The sequence below is a fragment of the Clytia hemisphaerica genome, unplaced genomic scaffold (assembly GCF_902728285.1).
Source record: "Clytia hemisphaerica strain Z4C2 unplaced genomic scaffold, Clytia hemisphaerica genome assembly, whole genome shotgun sequence".
Taxonomy (NCBI): Eukaryota; Metazoa; Cnidaria; class Hydrozoa; order Leptothecata; family Clytiidae; genus Clytia; species Clytia hemisphaerica.
The window spans coordinates 441,461-463,692 of record NW_027103392.1 but is presented as its reverse complement, the minus strand read 5'-3'; the positions used below and the strand labels follow the sequence as shown (position 1 = coordinate 463,692).

The following is a 22,232-nucleotide window of genomic DNA, read 5'->3' as shown; positions in this document are numbered from 1 at the left end:
TCATTTTAATTATAATCTATCTTATTGTGATAAAGAAACTTGCTTTTTCCTCTTTCTTTCTAATACTTTACACGTCTGTTGCATTATTACTGTAAGAAACAAATTCCATGTTTTGCTAATTTTCAAAACCATCTTGTATGGATGAGCGTTTTATTTTTCATATTTTACAAAATACAGTCATTAAAAATGACCACTGTTAATCTCTCAGTTAACAGACATTTTAAATGATAAATCTCACTCAAATTTATCATGTTCTACAAATGGATTTTATGATTATCGATCTAGTTGCTAAAAGATAAATTGTAATAGTACAGCTTTTTATACTGGTTTTGGAGGATAAATATATTTTTATTCTGGGCTGCTTTCAATGTTTTCAAATTACCTTTGTAATGGTAATGAGTTTCCTCTTGGTCTCAACTGAACTAGGTGGTGCTCTGGTCCAAAGAAAGTATGTACAAAGTTAAATGAAAAACGTATTCAGAGCTGCTATGAACGAAGAAAACAAAAAAGAAGATTATACCCTTTTTTAATAACCTTGACACTTTATTTCCATAGTTCAGTTATTCCAGTCTAATAGGTTTGTTCTTAAATTATTGTTAGATTACCTCAACTGTTGCGCTTTTGAGCCTGATTATTCATTATGCGATTGTATATAGTATAATAAAAAAGAACACGCGTCTCTTAACAAAATTATCCTGAAATCACGTTTTTATTTATAAGAATAGTATTTTTACATTTCAGCATGGATATTTTTAATTTTTAGGGCAAATCTTTCGGTTTTCTTGTTAGGATCCAAATTCAACCTAAATTTAACTATGTATGACATACCTCACAAGAAAAAGAGAAAATTTGGAGTATTTCTGGGGATTTCTGGGGATTTTACAATTTACATCTACAATGGCATTCATAGGTTCAGTTGAAATTTAACAAGGTGATATTCTTAACTTTTTGTCAAATTTTACTATGGATATTCTTATAATGTGTATTCTTATAAAAAAGCTTGCAAGTTTGGGACCAATGTAAGACAGCACATTTTAATTAAGTAAATTTTCCAGCACTATAGAAATATGTTTATTTGATTAGTTTTCCATAATAAGTAAATATTTAGAAGAAGAACTCGGAATTGAAGATGTGTTTAACCATTCTTATTGCACTGTTTGAGCTTCATCAGATGGAATTATATCGAACTACAAAATGTGATTTGTTTCTTGAATTTACTAATATTTTGTTGACATTGTCCTTAAAATTATTTTCTATAGGACTGGGTTCGACTTAAAGGTTTTGTTTTTAAGAGTGATATCGTTTGCTTACTCATCAATTTTAACTTTCAAGCTTTTTTCACTTTGGGTCGACACGGATGTGAAGCAAGATTGGTCAGAAAGAGGAAAAGAAAAACAATTTTTTGCTTATATAAGCATAATATAACAATAGCAAGACACTGTCATGATATGAAATATGTGCCTGATATGAAACGGAAACACTTATGCAAAAGCAAAACCTTTAACCTTAAATTCTTTTCTATAAGACTGGGCTTGACTTAAGTTAGCTTATCTTTTCACTGCCAGAGTTTATGGAAAACTTTATTTGGGTATTTTATGGAAGTTGCATGCGTGTTTTATCTATTCATGATATGCACCACTGCAATGACTTCACGAAATTATGCAACTTTTCTGTTTTTGTTCCACCCAATACGTCACTTTTTCTATTGTTTAAAAGTGAGGCATTATGGGTGGAAAATTCTAAAAGTTCTCAGAAGACTCTCCAGTGGTGCATATCATCTATACCCAGTGTGTGGAGAATCTTTAAAAGTCAAGGAGATGTAGCAATCAAAATAAGATTTTTTGCTGTTTTTAAAATCGTTCAATTTCTTAAAGGTTTTGTTTTTACATAAGTGTTTCCGTTTCATATCAGACACATATTTCATATCAGGACACAGTGTCTCCCTATTGTTTTATTGTGCTGATATGAACAAAAAAATGTTTTACTTTTCCTCTTTCTGACCAAACTGCTCCACATCCGTGTCAATTCCATGTGAAGAACTTTGTAAATTAAAATTGATGAGTAAGCAAACAATATCACTCTTTTTTAAAAACAAAACCTTTAAAGTAAGCCATATATATTTTAACCTACTTTTATATTATAGATGAATTACTGAGGTTAACGAGATATTACTTTTAATTATTTTTTACTCCTGCGAGAGCAATGTATCAAAATGTGTGGACTCACAATATTTTTCGATCAGACTTTATAAATTTGTATTATATAATTACAGAAGAAAACAAATTTGAAAAACACAACAACAGGGATTCAAAAATCTCCCATAATGCACTTGGCATAAGGAACTGCAATCTAATGAAGGTTTACGAAGCAAAGGAAGCGATCAAGGAAGTGGGGGCTTCATCAACAACATCATCACAAAGTGTCCAAAATGGAAAATAACTTGGTGTTGATAGGTACTTCATTTTTTTTAACTGTTCGAGGGCGTTTACTTAATGCGCGTTTTTTGTTTATAAGAACATTCAAATATTTGAAGACTTCGGATGTTCCTAACCTTTTGAGTTTTAAACCTGAAAATGATCCTTAAAATGGTGTTAATTTTACCGTTTTGTAAGTATTTTTGCGTCTTTTCTAAGAGTAAGAAATTGGGTGTTTAGAGTCATGGTCATTACAGCCTTAAATGTTCTTAACTTGTTCTTAATATTTTTTCCCATTGAAGTTTCATGTTATTATAGTTTGTTCTTATGAAAAAATGTGTATATATTAATTAGGGTTATAATGAGATATGACTTATTGAGGATCTTCAAATTTTAACTTCTATCGGTATATCTTCATTTCCCATAACATTGCGTTGATGAAAGCAGTACATCTTCTTTGTAGAATTTTTTTTTATTTGTTTGGCATTGATGGTGATTTTCATTAAAAAAACTACAAATACATTGGACTTAAAAATAATGTTTTAATCAGAATGCTTTGTTTAAAAGGTATGTCCCTATCCAGTATGTTTTGTGGATATTAAAGTATCGAGGCTTTTAACTTTATTTATTTTTTATACTTCTTTTCATTTTCAGTGAAAAAGGCAAACACCAGATTTCAAAATGCCGGTAAGTTTTTGTAAATTTCTAAATCTTAGACTTAGTTTCCTTGTTTACATAATTATTTCATTCTCTATTTTTGAATCCCTGTTACATATATACCAAAATTAAAAAGCTAATACAGTGTTAAGAGTACATTGTACATATAAATAGCGAGTACCTCGCCAAAACCAGAATTTCTATCCAGTTTCTTGGTAAGTGTGAACCCATCTGGCACACAACGTTGTTACAACGTTCATCTAACGTTATATGGACGTTGTGAACATTAGATGAACGTTGAAACAACGTCGTGTGCCAGCTGGGAAGAAGCCTTAATTGTTTTGACGTCAAAAAGTCGGATGTTTAGAGCCAGAAAACCTGTGCTCGAAACATTCAAAAAGGTCACAATGTCACAAAAGTAGACGTTACTGTGCAGAAAGAAAACCGCGACGTTTTGTATAGATTTACATGCGAATGACTTCTTTCCAACCTAATTTCTTAATATTTAGAATCATCAAAAACGTACATTTCAATACAGTGCCAAGGAGAACAGCACAGAACGCCAGTGGTCTATGGAAAGGATCCGGTTTGGCACTCAGAGTACAGATTGTAAGTAATAAATAAAGAATCGTTCAATAGCGAGGTTAAGCAAGTGTTTATTTACACCGTTCAATGCGATCTCGTGGGCCTGTACATAAGATTTCACTTGCATGGTTTGCTTTGGCAAGTTATGTACAGGCCTACGCTGTTGCACTGTACGGTCAAAATAAAGCCGTGCTTAACCTCGCTAATGATCAATTCCTCCCCTCTCTCTCATGTGATTGATTGTACAGCTGAATATCTATAACTCGAACCTCTATAACTCGAACAAGTTTTCTATTCCATTTGGTTAACATTGCCTTAAAAACCTTACTCTATATCTCTAATATCTCTATATCTCGAAATTTCCTTAACGTGCGTGCTCGATTTATGGAGACTCAACAGTAACACTCTGTAAGCTTTATAAGAGCTTAAATTTGGTTAAAAGGTTGAGATATGCGCGCGAAAACGCGAAACGATTGGCAATTCGCAGCTTGTCTAAAAGTTTCGTTCGTTGGCTAAAGACAGGCAGAAGAATTTCTACCTAAACAATTGCTTTTTCGAGCAGACGGAGGCTTTCATTGCCAGTCGGCATAATGTATAATTTCCTTGCATAAACGTTTCCCTTCCAAGGGAGGGGTCTTGAGTGTAATTCTGGGTTTCCACGACAAGTGGGAGACTGATAAATTTGTTTGAAGTAAAAAAAGATTTTAATATGAATTGTTCACTTTTCTTACCTCAACAATTATCTGGCATCCAGATGATGAAATTTTCATCCGACACGCTATAAAGCTCTGAAGGTTGGGAAAATGTTCAACAAATTGAACCAGCCCTCATTTTCGGGGATTGGCGGGTCCAACCGAAATATTTTCAGGTTTACGGGTAAGGGCTGTTGAACCCGACTGGGGGTGTGGCACATCAAAGTCCGACTATCATTTCTCTCCGATGGGAAATTGGCCTTTAGCAGGTGGCCGCCAATCCATCGGAATATCAGATAACCTCAATAAGATGAAGAACGATAGCAGGAGGATAAGTGACTCATCCATTGATATTGTCATAAGTCTAAACATATTATGGAGTGTTAGTCGAGTAGTCAAAGCGTGAGGGCTGTTTGAATACTAGCTTCTTCCAATGTTCAGTCCACTTCTTAGATAGCCGAGCCGGCTTGCCGTGGACCACGTGACAATAATCGAGTAAAAAGTCCTAGATTACTGGGCTATCCACGTAAAAATTAATATCGATTCATTCTAAACTCTCTTTTCTTTCACAAGGTAGGAACTAAACGCTCCGAAAACTCAAGCCGTCTTCAAATAGAATACTTTGTTGTATTTAAGTTTCAAATACTTGAAACTTAAATATAAACTAGGTTACATTCTAGCCGTGTTAAGTGTCAAAAATAAAAAGTTCGGATGATTTTTATTCATTGTAAAGATTTTTGACTTTAATTAGCTCTGGCTTATTAGACGGCCCACTTTTTGCCCTGCCTATTCTTTTCGTGAATTAAAGGAATTTAGCTGTCTAAAGTCAACGCATTGCCCTCTTTTTACGGCAATGCAATAACATTTTTAAACTTTTCCAACAACAGAAAGATCTTAACTATCAACTTTTTGTCTTCTCATTCAATTAGAATAGACAGGGAGAAAAAGTCGCCAGTCTAAACTAGAACTAAACAAGTCTCTAGTCGAAAAATTTCTGTTCTTTCCATATTCACAAACAAATACCTTTTTTCTTTCAGTAAAATTCTTGATATGAGAGGCTCAGTCATTATGAAGCTGATGCAGAGTGGATTCTTCTACGATACCGATCTCGGATGCGTTCAAATCCCTTTCGCTGATATCATTTATGCTTGCAAAGTAAGGATGTCTCATCTTTGTTAAGGCTGGTGTCCATTTTTTGGCGCTTTTTGTAAGGTCATTGGTCGGTTGAAAAATGAAATAATTCCATTGGTCGAAATTGATGTAACGGATGAAAAAAGTAGAACTTCCTTCAACCTTTTTTTTTGTTCGCACGAAACTTTTTTATGACGTAATCTTTTCTTCAGGCAAAAATAGTTAAGAAAAAAACTGTCGCCCATTTCGCGCGAAATTGGAAACATGAAATATTTGTCTGATATGAAAAGAAAACACTTATGTAAAAATGAAACCTTTAAAAGAAGACCACGGTAGAAACCTTTGTTTTCATGTAATGTCATGCTTCGAACGCTCACGGGTGATCTTTGCATTTTAAAAGAATTGCCGTATGTCGCTCTGGTTACGGTTAGAGGAGCGATTATTAGTGTCTCGCTAGTACCAACTTTATGGTACTATAAATCATCCGAAAACATGCGAGTTGAAAAATGAACGATATGGATAAAGGAACGCCACTTCAGTTGAAGCAGTTCGCATGCAAAAAAATGGAACATCACTCAACCACAGAGACTTTCAGAGAACCTTTTTTATACAAACGCTGTATTTATGCACTCTCTTTTTTTTCAGGCAGGACCTGGCACATGGCACCCCGTATTGCAAGGCTTAAGAGAAACAGACAGCGAGCTCTTTTGTGATGCAAGATTCGAACTGCCAGGAGGTAAAAAAAAATATTGACTACATTTTTCATAATTTTGATATTCAACGAAATTTTCATAGATTTCCTGTTGAAATATGTCCTATTTGTAAGTCTACTAGTCGGCCATGTTATATTCTACTTAACGTTATATTTTTGAAAAAATTAAAATTTCAAAACATTCGAATCACGCTGTTGACGACCAGAATTGAAAACAAGATAGTGGACTAGTCAGCTCGAAAACTGGGCAAGCTTCCTTTTGTACGGGAAGCCCAATCCAGTCAATAGACGATATCAGATTCACATGAAAACTCAGATTTGACCTCTGAGAACTCACCTAGATACTTTGCGCGGAAAAAAATTTGCCGTGAACTTTTTTTCCACGTAAAAGCATTGTGGGCAAATTTCGGAGGTCAAATCTGAGTTTTCATGTGAAGCCGATATCGTCTAATAGTTAAAGATCAGTTTTCTTAAATTATTTTTCTTTTTAGACTTATCAGCTGCGGAGGAGAAAGAACTGTCCGCCAAACTGTCGGCGTTGAATAAAGTCTTAATTGACGAAGTAGAAACGCTTTCACATCAACACAAGAAAATACAGTCTGAAGGCTTCAGTCTCGCCAAGGTAGGCCTCCTCCTTACACTTTTTCACAAACGAATCGTAATCAAAAGCTTATAACTTTGCTTTTTAATGATTTTTTATGACGCTGAGAATAAATAACATTGCTTCGTTCTCTTTTTTTACATGGCAAAAGCATATTACCTTATACTACCGGGCTACTTAATAATCGCGCCATCCAGTCTATCAAAAAGCTTTAAGTGGACCCCGGGCTTATAACTTGCCAATTACGTGAACAAATTCAAAAAACTGAATTATCCTCCTTATAATATAAACGAATTTGAGTTAAGTTACGAATCTTTGGGGATCTCAGGAAGCCAGCAAATGCCCGGAACCTTTTTTGTGTTACGGACGTAGTAAATTCTGCAACAAATGGATGTTCTGAAAGAATAACACCTCAGATCGACGACGAAATCCAATCTTTCCCTAGTCTAGCATGCTAAGTAAGTAAATTTGTGTCCTCAGTTGGAGGCGACCCGGAGGCTTCTCTTTCGATAGCTATCTACACGAAGGTAGGGGAGGGCGCCATTCTTTCTCCTTAGATTTCTCCACTTACCCTTGACCGTTCTCTTAATTGACAAGTATTAAGCAGAGAGGCATCAAGTAGTATTTTTGTACCAAATACGAAGTCTTTGGTATGACCCGACTGAGGGTTGAGCCCACGACCTGGTGCACCGTAGCCGGATCCTCTACCACTTCACTACGGTCGCTAGCATGCTACACGACTAATGCAGAGATGTTCCCCTAACTCATGTTTGTGTTACTCATGTTACCTGAAGTACTATAAATTCATGTCAAATAACTTTACAATAAATTTTGAAAAAACCGTTATCCCGCATCTTTCCTTTTTTCTTTGCGATCTTGTAATAATAATATCGGTTCAGGGATACTGTATCTAGTTTTCGTATTCGTTTCGTATTACTCGCGCATCCTAACGCTCAAAAGATTCAATAAACAAATTTCATTTTTTAATCAAAGATTTTTCTTTATTCTATCACACAAATTTAAATGAAAAATTTCCTTTTTACATATCGATACAAATTTTTTCTAGCTTATTAAATGTTTCTGATCACGATAGCGTACAAGAGCTACCAAATCATCCAGTTTTGATTTTTAATTTAGCTCTCTGCAACTGGCAGCAAGTCACAGACTTATTGTTTTGACTTTCATCTTTTGCTAAATTCACTTGCACATTTACAATAAAGAGACCCAACACATTTGACATACATTCGACTCTCTGATTCGACGTTCTTTTATTCGATACGATCCATTATTCGATAATTTTGAAAGTCACCGTCAACTGTCAACAAGAAACTCTCATAGACTAGGCTCTATTAATCGACACTCTCTATTAATATGGTCTGAAATATACAACTGACGCTCTCTAATTCGATGTTCTACTATTCGATACGCTCAATTATTTGATAATATCGAAAGTCAACGTCAACACGAAACTCATAAATGATGCTCTACTGTTCGATACGCTCCCTTATTCGACGAAGTTCCCATTTCCACTTGAAAATGGAACTAGAGAGCGTCAACAATACATTGATTGTCATATTTGCTTCGTCAGTTTTTGTTTACTATATGATGAAGAAGTAGCGAATGTTAGTTTACACTTTGATTGCCATTTTCGTTTTAACGATTTTTGGTGGCACACCCATCATAGGGTCCAGGGGTAAAAAAGTGTTCCATTTTGTGTTGATGAGAAAATCATCATTCAATGAGACGTCTGGTGAGCATGTGTCGCCGAACCACCATCCACACTGGCGGTTAGCGGCGCAATTTTTATCGACAACAAAATCTTTGTCATGGGCGGCATGTGAGAAAAAAGTGCCAGCCAGCTGCTCAAAACCAGAGGTACCTTCTGTATGTGATAATGATGCGTTTAATTGGTATCTATCCAATTTAGAAGCGATGGCGAAATTGCTGTATATGCCATACGCGAATTGGGCGTCGTCTGCCTCAGCGAAGATGAGCAAATCAACTGGTTTGTTTTTGGTTAGCAAGTGTATCTTCTCCAATCCAATCCACATGTCTCCTTCAAGACTTCCGAAACCGTTTTCATATTTGTCGACAGTTTTATCAAAAGTCATGCTATTAACACCGCGTTGTTGTATGACTAGCCATGGTCCTTCTATAGAGTCCATATCACAATAGAATGACGTTATAGGTGATTTGTTCCCTATCAGGTGGAATTTGTAGACTCCAGATTTTTCGAAACCGATCTCATACCATTCCTTACAACTGGTCGGTAAAAACTCGTAATTATGGATGATATAGTATGGTGTATTGGTCGCTGCTTCAAATTGATCTGGATGGAAACCATAATTTTTACGTCCTTTGAATATCTCGCATTTTGATTTCTCCTCACTGATTATTTCAAAGTTGATGGAAAAGCATTCGGTTTTGTGTTGTTGACAAAATAACTGACATTCGACCAGTGATCGAGTTTCTTTTGATGCCAATGGTGAAGCTCCAATGAACTTCATATTCTCATTTTTAAGCCTGAATACTCCTTCGTTGGTTAAAGAATGCACCAACTCCAAGCAAAATATGAAGCAGTATACGAGAAATTGATACATATTGTTTTCAACTGAACCACAAGCGAAAATAATGATTTTTACTCGTCTAGACTCTCCAAAGACGTCTTGATTCTATCGAACCAATCTGTTACTATTTTAAATTTTCAAAAATGTTTACATTTTAATTTCAATTTTTGTTTATCTTTGTCACGTGATCTTTTCATTGATAATTCATTAGCATTTTATTACGATTCGGTTGCAATTAAATTTTCTATTTCGAAATTTTCCGTTTTCAATTTTTGAAAAATTTTCCACTGATGTGGTAACACAAAAGAAGTTTACGCAATCGTGATTTAAATCATTTTCACATGCGTATTCGACACACGAGGTGTGAAAGAGAAGCCGATGTCCGCGAAAAAGGATGAATTATTTATACTGTGTGTTTTTTTAATATGTGAAATGAATTGGGAATTCCTATTTATAAAAAATGGTGGTTTCTTTTTCGGTTGTCGGAAAAGTAGTTTAAATGGCGAGTGAAGAACTAAACTTCCATAAAAGGAAAATGGAGAAGTGCACCGCTCTTCATCGCCTTGCATTTCTGCACTCTCTGCATCACTTATGATTATCCTTAGGGTTCCATTTCGTCTTTTTTGAAGATGGGCTTTCCTCTTTCATCTGTTGTTTTCAAGTTGTGGGTTTTAGTCTTTCTTCGATTCAACCAAGTTTGAGAATAGTCACGCGATAGGTTTTTGATGTACAGTTGATGCTTTCAAATTCAATGTTCTACTAATTCGATACGCTCCCTTATTCGATTAAAATCCAATTCCCCTTGAAAATCGGCCACTTGATGGCTTTGTTGTAAAAATGATCTCCTTACCACGTAAAGTTCAAGCACAGAGGCGTTTTCATTTTATTTGAATAAAATTTAAAATATTATTATATTATAACTTTACGTTGAAAATATTCAGGAGGATCAATCAATTTAATCTCCATAACAGTATTCAAAGTTTGAAATGCGTTATACGTCCAACCCTTCACCAGATCTACGTCTTCTTTGACGTCAATTAATTGCTTCTGTGAACAACACTAAAAGTAGTGATCTTTCGAGAATATCAATAACTTTAAATTCATTTGAGGTAACTCTGCCCAACTTGGAGAAATGTCTGGAAATAAAATATAAAATACTCACAAAAAAATTCAAGCAGCTCAACTGAATAGAAAAATGTGCGCCAACTATTGTAAAATAAGGGCGTTTTTTTGACACGCCCTACAATGGTCTGCATTCTCAAGTGCGAGAACGAGGCGTTTTTGCTCATTGAAACATAGGGATAACCAAATAATTTTTTCTTTAGTTCCTAACTAGTTGACTATGATCTAGGAAATGTCGTTTTTGGTCAGTGTAAAATACGAAACAGGACTTCATATTGAGAAAATTAAGACAACATTGTTTGACAGACAATGCAGGAATATTTCCAAAATGGGAACAGTTTTGAGGGGGCGGGGGTAACATTACTCGATCGGGTAACTGTTGCCGTATTGGGAAATATACTGAACCCGTACTGATCGTGAAAGAAATTTATTATGTGATTGTTCGACATTCTTCGAACGATAAAGAAAATGAGGCGAATTCAAAATGATGGGAACCGGTCTAGTTACAACTATGACTATTACGTTATGAATATAAAGTAGTTTTGATAAAATCCACTGGGAGTTAATCACCATGGAAATAACTTCAAAACGAGGCAAGTGATGTTTGTGACGTAATTCATGAAAAGGTTTATACGATACACCTTCTCACTTGTGTTCTTTAATATTTTTTCCCAACAGCCAAAAGATGAGAATGAAGTTCAGCTGGACATTCCATCGCCAAGTGATTTGAACAATTCTGTTTTTACTGAAGATTCCATCAACGAGGAATTCATCTCTTCTGTTGAACAAGAACAAACATTTAATGAAAAACCTGAAGGTAGGCTCAATTATTCCTCTTTATATTCATGGCGTTCTACAATCATGGTCAAAATCTATTCAGAATTTTAGCTTATTTCCTCGTTTTTCAAAATTTGGAGTTCGGACAAGAAAGTCGCTTTTGGGCTTATTGATAAATTTATTCGAGTATTTCAATTCGGGGGAGGTGTTTATAGACTTCCAGGCTATATTCTGAGCCCTATTGGACCATTCTTGATTTTTTGCATCCTAAGATCCTAAGCTCCTAAGTTTCAAGTCTAGCGTTAAAACTCTACCCTTCCAACCTAATTTAGAGCGCTTCCAAATCGTTTGTGGTTATAAAAGATTTCTTAGGAATTTCCCTATTTTCTCAAATATGTATTATGACCATGATTGTACAAGAAGAAAGCCATTCTTGAATTGTATAATTCATAACTTTGCTTAATCTCAAGTGATCTCATTGGTTAATTTTGATTGGTTTTTCTGCTTCGAAACCGAAAAGAGTAGGCGTTTTTGGGGCATATTACTTTCCTAAATTATTTTGTCCCAAGCAGAACACGTTTTTTTTTATAAGAATGGTTTTTTTTCATTTCATGCGGGTGGGTCGCAGGATGGCAAATGCTACGTGTTGCGCGGGCTTGGATGGACGGGTATTTTCCACCCATTTGTCACTTCAAATTGAAACGATTAAAGATTATGGATTTGTTAAAAAATCTTTTCATTATATCGTTTGCTTGTAATTTACATGCGAATCGAGAAAGGGGTCTACAATCAGTTCCAAAATACTTGGCACAAAAGAGAAATCCCCCACGAAATTTTATTACCACAAACAATTTGGAAGGGTAGAGTTTTAACTCCGAGTTTTAACGCTAGACTTAAGACCGTAGGATCTGAGGATCCAAAAGTTCAAAAATGGTAGGGCTTGAAATATAGCCTAGAAACCAATAAATCCCTCCCAGATCGAAATATTCGATGAAATCAAGTTGAAGGCCCGAAGTTGACATTCTCGCTCGAACTTGAATTTTCGAAAAATGGTAATCAATTTTTTAAAAGTAAGGTAAAAAGTTTTTTATTGCGTAAACTTTTCCCTCCCAAATTGAAAAAAAATTTATGGCCTTGTGTACAATAATAATACCCTTTCTCGTGGAAATTTCGATGACGTCAACAATATACACAAAAATAAATAGCTTGATGGGCATAAATAAAAAAATGTAGTGTTTCCGGAATGTCGGTGAAGGAATAAAGCTCTCATGCGGCCGGTTAGAAAAATTTTTTTTTTGCTATTTTTGATCACTGAATAGAACTTTAAAGATAACTTTTATGTACAAACAATATGAAGTAAGCCCTGAATACTAATATATCAACTACTAACGAATAAAACTTGATTTACAAGCGGGAATATCTAACCAAAAGACGTTTGATAGCTGGAACGGTCAACTTGATTTTCTAGATGAACCATATACAGTCGAGTACTATTGCAAATTAGGAGAAATGCGGGTATTTCGCTTAAATAGGATGAATTATCCTAAATAAGATAAAATCGATAGCTTAGTTAGGAGAAATAGAAGAAAAAGTTGATTTTCTGAACAACTTCAGAGATCCGCGTCTTTTTAACTCTCTGAATCAATTATACTCATAAAGAAGATCATGTTAGGCCAAATGTTAGCTTCTTATCAGCGCGGAGTGAAAAAATATAAAACATTTATCCTATTTTGGATAAAATATACAAATTAGGAGAAATAATGCTTTTGTTACACGCTTTGCCGTATGAAAAATATGAGCGTGAATGAAAAGTGTCGAAGGACGAGAAAGTGTTCATTCTCCTTGACACAAATCACACAAACGTAAATTGCGCAAATGTGTCTACTACAATAGGATAAGTTTATTTATATCTAAGTTTCTATTTCTTCAAAACATCGTTACGAGCAAAGTTTTTACTAAGAGAGTTTGATGCATAAAATCTGAAGTTTGTCAAAAGTTGAATAACTTCTGAACGCACGCTGACTGATGGATCAGACTTCACAAGCATACTATACTGGCTCCAAATTTCTTAAATTTATGCAAAGCTTGACGCGGATCTCTGAATTTGTTCAGAAAATCAACTTTTTCTGCTATTTCTCCTAACTAAGCTATCGATTTTATCTTATTTAGGATAAATCATCCTATTTAAGCGAAATACACGCATTTCTCCTAGTTTGCAATAGTACCTGACTGATATAGATGAACCCATAGTCTGCGGCCGGGTCAGAAAACTTTTCTTTTTCAACAGGCTGGTTTCCGGAAACACTACATTTTTTTATTTTCACCTCGGCAGAAAATTTCAAAGCGGGCGCGATTTTTCGGGCTGATTCACATTCCTTACAACAGAAAAAATCAGAAGGCTAGCAGCCTACCAAAAGCTAAACTTTTTTCTTTTCTTGATCATTGAAGAATTTCCTTCAGCTTTAATTTATTCATGAATTGCTTTTCATTGACAAAACTTATTCATAGTGTTTTGACTCTCATGAATAATTCAACTGAATTTACTCGCTGAATGAAATTGCTCTGCGCATTTCCAAACATGACATCACCACAAGTAGAACACTTATTAAAACTGTTTTGGTAACTCTATCTTAACTCTCTAATTCTCTATCTGTAGAATAATAATTACGGAAGCTCAGCTTCTATTCTACCCAACGTCTGAGAATACTTGTAAAAGGATGATATGAAATGCAAAGGATGATCTGAATTGCAAATGGTAAATCGTGTATAAATACAACACATCAAGACGTTGGGTGGAAAATTGAATATAATATGTAAAGTATATAGAGTGTAGTACCCATTGGTTGTTTTAGAATACCATACTAATTGCGTTCGGATAACACTTAGCCTGTACCAACCCTCCGCCACGGGCGTTTTTTATATTTTGAAAAAAAACTTGCCTTAGGTCGAACTTATCTTTTCAGTCAGCGAAGAAGAGTCTGGTACAGGCTAAATAACACCTTGATTCAAAGACCTTTCTTCTAGAAAGCAGATTTGAATAAGCCACGAGGAATTTCAGGGTTAAAAGTGTTGCTACGGATAATTATCAAAATGCTTCATATAGCAGTGATACTTATCTGATATTCCGATGGCGGATTGGCGGCTAAAGGATAAAGCTCTAAATGAGCGGATCAATTTCCCATCGGAGAGAAATAACAGTCGGCCTTTGATATGCCGCATCCTAAGCCGGGTTTAACTACCCTTGCGCTTAAACCTGAAAATATATAGCGGTTCGACCCCCCCCCAATCCCCGAAAACGAGGGCTGGGTTACCAGGCCTTCCGCTGCAAAATCCTTGACGTGGTCTTGCAAAGTCCCGTAATCTAAACCTTCCAGATGTGGAAAATTTTCCCGACCTTCAGAGCTTTAGGCGTGTCGGATGAAAATTTCTACATCTGGGTGCCAGATAACACTGATAATCATTCGAGTGTATTTCATTGTTAGTTCGACCGAAAAAGTAGCAAACTTTATAATTGACACTTTTATTCTATAAATTAGAAAAGACAAAAGTACAATAAGTAATCGATAATTTTCTTTTCCTTGTCCAGTATTTGACGATGAGAACGTTGAGGGATCGCGACGTCCTTCAACGACGTCAAGCCGTCGCTCTATCGCCTCAGAAGATCGAAACAATATCATCAACGAAATGGAGAAAAGCACTGGGTCGCAAAACTCTGACCGTCCGCTCACTGATCCAGATGAAAGTCAAGAGGTAGTTTTGAATCACAGTTAAGACTTTTTAAATTGAACTTTCACTCGAATACATTAACTTGAAAAAACTTGAAAAAAAGTTACCTTCCCCATGTTTTTTCAAATTGTAGTGGTATTGCATATGATCATAATTTGTCTTGATTTCAATTTCATTCCACATTTGGAAAAAAAGAAGGCCTGCATAATCTTAAGCACTTCTAAGAAATATTCTCATTAGTATATCGACCTTATTTCGCCAGCGACGAAGAAATAAAGCCGATAATTTTTATACAAATGCCACAAAAATGAGCACCTTAGAGCCAAAAACAAAAATTTGCACACCAAAAGGTACAAAAAAGAAATACAGCCTGACGCTCCTTTAGTCGGCGTTTTACTATTCGATAGGCTCCAATATTCGATGAAATTTAAAGTCACCGTCAACAAGAAACTCTCCTAAACGACGCTCCCTTATTCAATAAGCTCCCTTATTCAATGAAAATCCTATTCTCCTTAAAATCGAATTAGAGAGAATCAAATATAAAACTGAATATTGGCTACCCATAAATCAAAATATTTTTTCTTGTTTCATAGAATACCATCCACAACAGTGACACTGAGGCTGATCGTCAAATACCAAGACGTCGCGCGGCCGTATCAAGCATTGTCGCGCGGAGGAACTGGCGCAAAGCATTGGATGATATCAAGAAGGCGCGCCAGAGTGGCATTTATTCTTCAGTCTCAGATCAGACAGAAGAGGAATCGGCGCGTGAACGAGTGAAAAGTATTCTCCAGGGAGATCCCGATAAACCGAAAAAGAAAATTCGACCAAAGTCTGATGGGGATGCTGTAAGTGTTTTCTCCATTTCGGAAGAAATATCGTTGATCTTTGTCTTTTCTGTGTCTTATATGTTGAAGAAAAGTTTTGAACTGACCTTGAAATGAATTATTGAGTTGTTGCTCTATATCTTGAATATGCACGGGCAACTCTGTTCGAATCATATAGAAAAGTCGCTTATCATAAGGGGTTTATGAAGGTTCTATTTTTTATGGAGGCTTCACTGTTGTTCATTGACGTACTCTTAGGTTCCAAATAAACGGGGGGGGGTGGAAATTGTACTTCTGAAAACCCAAAAATAAGGTAAATCAGGCTTTTTAGAGCAAAACAAGGGGACTTCTTTTTGCCAACTAATAAGGTCCTAATAAGGTCTGGGGGCTTGGAAAATTTTCGAAAAATTAACAAGTGGGGGGGGGGGCGTTTATTTGGAAGCTAAGCGTATATAGTGGATACACTGTTAGCACAAAAGAAGACCTCAGATATGGATAAACGCATAGCATAATATATTTCTCGCTGTCTCTTCTCTCACAGTTATTCATGCAACATTCGGATAGCTTAGACTTGCAGCATTCAAGCTCACCGGAAGAGCGAAAGATTTCCAGTGTATCCCAGGGTGAAGATAGTGGTGGTGAAGATGCAGCCTTATCTCCATTCAAAAGAAGACCCGGTTTCCGGCAATCACCAAGGAACAGTCACCATCGAAGATCGTAAGGCTTTGTTTTTTATATTGGTCTTGCTTATTGATGATTAGCTATCAAGCAATCATTATCACAGATATCTTATATAAAAGACTAGATAGAGCCTTTCTTACCGAGGAAGTTATGCATTATCTTTATAAGTACACGATGCCGGCATTTTGATAGATAAGCGACCGTAGCATGAAGGTAGAGCATCCTGCTACAGTGCGCAAGGTTGGGGGTTTGTTTGTCTGTTTGATTGACCAACCCGAAAAAAAACTTACAAAAACGTCAAAAAGTTTTGGCTCATGTTGCGCGAAAGTAGAGACCGGCCTTAACTAACTAAAGTCTGTTAAGAACAGTGGTGGATTGCGACCTCTTTCCACAGCGTCAAGACGTCGCTATATCTCTTCAGAATTCATATATTGGACGATGAAAAGGATCTGAGGCCGCCTATGTATATGGTGTTGTTTTTGTATAATTCTTAAAAATCTAGTTGCTTGTATAAGTTGTTGTTTGTCGATGTTGTTAGTTGATGTTGTGTTGCTTCCAATGATAAACCAATGAGCGTGGTAAGCTTTTTTACGACAGGGAACTACCACTGTCAACCTCGTCTGTTGTCTTTTCTATGGTGTTTTTGTTTGCAACTCTTCAGATAATTAAGTGTCTTGCAAGCAAGTAGGGACGCAAAGACGGTTCTAATGAGAAGATTCCCTTTTCATCTGTTTTCAAGATTACATAAAATCCCCGCTAAAGTTATATCTAGATGATTTTCAGTCCAACCTAGAGATCTTGCCCTCAAAACACGTCACAACAATATTTGCTTGTGTAAATAAACTAAAGAGAGGGCATGTAAAATGAATAAATAATTAAGTAAGACTTAAGCAAACCAAGCTCTTAAAATTGAATCAAATTTCTTCTTCTCATGGAAAATACAAATGCATATATTAAAGGTTTTGTTTTTAAATAAAAGTGATAACGTTTGCTTACTCATCAATTTTAATTTACAAGCTTTTTCACATTGAATTGACACGGATGTGAAGCAAGATTGGTCAGAAAGAGGAAAAAAACATTTTTTTGCATAATATAAAAATAGCAAGACACTGTGTCCTGATATGAAATATGTGTCTGATATGAAACGGAAACACTTACGTATGTAAAAACATAACCTTTAAGTTTTGTTTGCCAGTACCAGTGATACAATCAAAATGACAATCCTGGTAATTAGTCCGATTAACAGCTGTTTAATCCGTTTTCGGAACTTTGTTGGAAATTGGGTTATTGGTTTATTTGCTAGTCGGAAAATCTTCTGGTATAAAATGATTTGTAAAGTTTAATTATTGGTTTCTATATCAATCTTGCAATCTATCTAAGGATATTTTCAATGCGTTTTGTTTGAGCTAATTTAGCAATTTTGGAACGCTTATTTTCACCTCAGTGGGAGAGTGCTAGGCAATAGGAGGGAGCTTATTTTGTATTAATCCAACCCTCCATCTTTGTGTCTTTTGATTTCACTCCTTGACGTGACCTTGCAGTAATATCATTAACATGTTTGCGAGAGTAATAAATTGATCAAAATGCTCTGATGAATTTGTCTTAAATCTCCACGCCGGACATTTTATTACTCGTTTCTAGGTTTGGAAGTTTGTTTGAGAGGTTGTGAGTGATAATGGGTTTCATATTTACAGAGGCTTTTGGTTTTATTGATTTTTTATTTCAGCGAAACATCGTTCTCTAATTTGTTTGACGGTATCGAAGGAAATAATTTTCCAAGAAAGGGATTTATTTACTTTCGAAAATTCTACATTATAATGCGCATTTCGCTTAAAGAGATAATTTGATGGTTTGAGATATTTAGATTAAAGAAACCTTCTGTGGTCATTAGTAAAACTTTTAAAGTATTTTTGTGTAACAATTTTCCAAATTCGAGATATCAATATTTGAATTTTTCGAAAATGGGTTCTTACACGGTTCTTACGTTGAAATTCTATTGTTTGCATCCTAAAAGCCAAAAACTTGTAACTTAAATATGCTCGACTCTGGAAAATAGTTAGGCAAAAATATTTTGAGATTTTGCTCAGGACAATAGAGGGATCCCACATTGTCAAATATTACAAACCATCTGATTATCCCTTCAAAGATTTTTTCTCGTACGAGAAAAGTGCTTCATAGGTTTACAATACTAATACTAGGTTTAAAGTTTGATACAAAATTTTCCCCTTCACGCATCGTAATCAGTTAGAATACACGTTATTGTATAAGAACATCCAAAATTTTTGAAGCCTTCAGATCTTCTTAACTTTTTCAGTGTTAAGACTAAAAATGTTCTTAACATGTTCTTAATTTCACCATTTTTGCCCATTTCCCTAAGAAATCTGGTGTTTTCGAGTCCTCAAAGCCTTAAAATGTTCTTAACTTTTTCTTAACATTTTTTTCATCGAAGCCTTATGTCCTTGTACAGTTTGCTCTTAAAAAACATGTACACAGTAATTAAGAGTTTGTCCTCTGAGCAGCCACCATAACCGCTGGAAAACTAGTAATTTTGTTTGAGTTCTATTCTGTTTAAGAAGAAGCATAACCCAAAAATAAACATTTCCTTGGATTTTTAGATAAAAAACATCAAGAAAATAGACTATTCTGTACAACTCCAACTTTAGACAATGCTTCAAACTTCATACAGTTGAGTTACTATAACTCCATTTTTTTCGAGTTAAGGAAATATCGAGATATGGAGTAAGGTTTATAAAGCTTTCTTAACTGGAAAGGACCATACAACTTATTCGAGTTAAGATAGCATTTGAGTTATAAAGGTTCGAGTTAACGAGCCTCCATTGTATTTCCTTTGGCACAGTGACCAGTCAATGTAAAATGAATTTCAAATCTAAAGTGAAACCTCAACTAATTTTATCATTAGATCTGAGATTATCATTCATCTATTAGAAGATCTTTTTCTTCCTTTTAATTTCAAACTGTCGTGTTTTTAATTGGCGTATTTAAAAATGCCATTTAAATGGCTACCTTATCAAACTTTTAGGTGGACTCAGACTTTTGAAAAATCGCGATATCGTTTACTTGACTCCAGTGACAGTCTATTAGATTGTGCAGTTTATGAACTTTGAGTAATGTTTCTTTGAAGGAGTCTTTCTTTTACGTTGAACAAGTGTTTCCTCAACTCGGAAAAATATCTTTCCGGCATATACTAATAATTTATCCTGTAGGTTTCTGTTTTTTAAGATTTATCACTGTTGCAATTCCGTCTGGTTGCTGGTTTCTTCATTAATCAGCATTTTTTGAACTCTTTAAAAAGTTATGTCTTGTGTCACAGACCCGCTGGCACCCCAGTCCCACTGGAAAATTAAGCAAAAATTTCGTCCCCGGTGGGAAAATACCCTTGAATTTCAGCCCCACTAGCAAATTGACTTTGATTTCATTCATCCCACTCGGAATTCTATGTTTAAAAATCGCACTCCAAAACCATCCCCACTGTGTTTTTTAACCTTGGAACAAAAGAATTTCTATCCCCATTAGGATTTCAATAGGAATTTTTATCCCCAATGAGGAAACAAGTTCCACCGGGGCTGTGAGACAGGGGTGTATTGTGGCGATTGATCCTATTTTACTGTCTAAGATTTCCCTCTGATTATTGTAATACCCATGGGCCTGTTTTTTAATTAATGTTTTGTCGGACATACGATCGCTACTTTGAAGATCTATAGCAAAAAGACCTCCAAGCCCATCTATTTGAGCTTTGCCATAGTTTTTTTTTGCCATAAAGATTCAAAATTAGGTAAAATGCTATAAACTTTAGCGTTTTCTTTGGTACAATCATGGACAAAAGGTTGTAAACAAATGAAATTTCAGTGAAAAATGATGAGAAATAGAGCAAAATGACTCTTCAATGTGTCTGAAAGGGGAGGGAAGTTAAGAAAAACACTTTTGAATTCGTTGCATTGCTTTTGAGGGAACCACAAGCAAAAAATCAGCGTTTTGATACTGGTGTAAGCCAGTTAATGAAGCCCTTGTGGTTAGACTGCAGTGGGTGACTTTTGGATGGGTTTGGAAAGCACCCAGAACCTCATAGGGAACTTGTTTTGATCGATATTGAAGTATTTTGCAAATATTGCAGAAGTCTACAAACTTTTTGTCCATGATTGTAAATTCGATTTTAGGAAGGCTGAACTGAGATCCGGTTGCCGCTAAAACTCGCCAAAATCAAGAAAACGTGATTTCAAAAATTGTGATTTATTAAAAAACAGGCCCCCATGTAACTCTTGAAAGTGAAAGCTTTACCGGTGTTTCAGTTTGTTGGTTTGCCATTTCGTTGTTTGCAAGAAAAATCTATATATAAGAAAATAAATGCTTAAGTGGACTAATTTTCGCGTTTTCGCAAAATTTAATCCACGCGAAAATTAATCCACTTAACCCTTTAAGTGCCGATGTCGTATATATACGACATGGGCTATATAGGAGGGCGAAGCCCTCCTGTAATGCCCAGTTTGAGTTAGAAATCGTTATTTTTGGTCGAACTCGTAGGAATTAGATTGTCCTTTATGGTCAAGCAAAAAAAAATTCAAAAGTGAGTCTTTCCAGCGAAATTTTAAGCAAAAAAGTCAAAAAAATGCAAAAAATTGACAAAAATTCACTTTTTTGAGATTCTGACCGTTTTTTGACTATTTTTGGTCAACGAGTGATCCAAGAACCTCCAAATTTGGCCCTGTTTTACTTTATTCTGTCTTCTAGTGAATTGATTTGAAATTTTACCACTGGGCACCTTTTCATCAGTTCAGTCAGGTCCGCGCACCTACCCCCCCCCCTTGGCCGCCGCCCACCACGCCCTTCCTAAATCGGGCGGCGCCGAAGGCGCCCAAAAGAAAGAAGAGACTCTAAGCTATCCAACGAGCTATATACGAGCTTCTAATTCCTTCTAGATCAGGAGATATAAGCCCTTAAAGTTTGAACTAGCGATTTTTTAAAAAAAACTTAGAAAAAAGGACCCTGGCACTCAAAGGGTTAAGGTATTAAGAACAATTTAGAAATAGTTTAAGGCTTTGGGAGCTCTAAAACAACCGATTTCTTAAGAAAATGCACAGAATTACTTACAAAATACGGAAAATAAGAACAGGTCAAGAACATTTTTTGGTTTAAAATTCAAAAAGCTAAGAACATCGGGTGGCTTCAAAATTTTTGGACGTTCATATAAAAGAATCTTATATTCAAATTAAATTATTTTAGTCAAACTTAATCCTGGATATTTAAATTACGGATTTTTTTTTTCAAAGAAAAAGGGAGAAGCATGTCCACGTACACGTACACGTAAGTGAAAATTAATCCATTTTGCATAACTTTGCGAATTCTAATTATGCACGGTACTGTCTTAGAAATTTGCAATGAAATTGGTTCGTTTCTATTCCTCCATTTTTCTATGAATTTACCGTTGATATAATAATCGATAACTTTACACCAACTTATGTCCAAGTGAAAATCGCCTTGAATGACGAATGTTTGTCCAAACACGACGTCAAAAAATTTATTTTTCAGAAACGCCATTCCTTTGAAAACAGACCGAATGGATTTGTGAGTCCTTTGGTGCTAAAAACTTTATTTTTCGATACACAAGTACTTTGAAACCTCCTTTAAACCTTATTTTGAGGTGCTTCACGATTTCTTTTTTATGTACAGAGCTACCTCGAACCTTTGACTTAACTATGACGCACATGTCTACTTTGCAAGTCCC

General features: G+C 35.4%; 1 protein-coding gene across 1 annotated transcript in view; it reads left to right on the top strand.

Moving 5' to 3' along the window:
* Positions 1–2,196: 2,196 nt before the first annotated feature.
* LOC136824865 (protein unc-13 homolog B-like) overlaps positions 2,197–22,232 on the top strand; it is a 90,398-nt gene continuing 70,362 nt past the window's right edge. The window contains exons 1-10 of the mRNA XM_067080848.1: positions 2,197–2,453; positions 3,069–3,101; positions 3,581–3,680; positions 5,386–5,503; positions 6,125–6,215; positions 6,683–6,813; positions 11,160–11,298; positions 14,845–15,008; positions 15,578–15,832; positions 16,353–16,528. Coding sequence (XP_066936949.1) covers positions 2,429–2,453; positions 3,069–3,101; positions 3,581–3,680; positions 5,386–5,503; positions 6,125–6,215; positions 6,683–6,813; positions 11,160–11,298; positions 14,845–15,008; positions 15,578–15,832; positions 16,353–16,528 — 1,232 coding nt within the window. The 5' untranslated portion in view covers positions 2,197–2,428. The remainder of the gene's footprint in view (positions 2,454–3,068; positions 3,102–3,580; positions 3,681–5,385; positions 5,504–6,124; positions 6,216–6,682; positions 6,814–11,159; positions 11,299–14,844; positions 15,009–15,577; positions 15,833–16,352; positions 16,529–22,232) is intronic.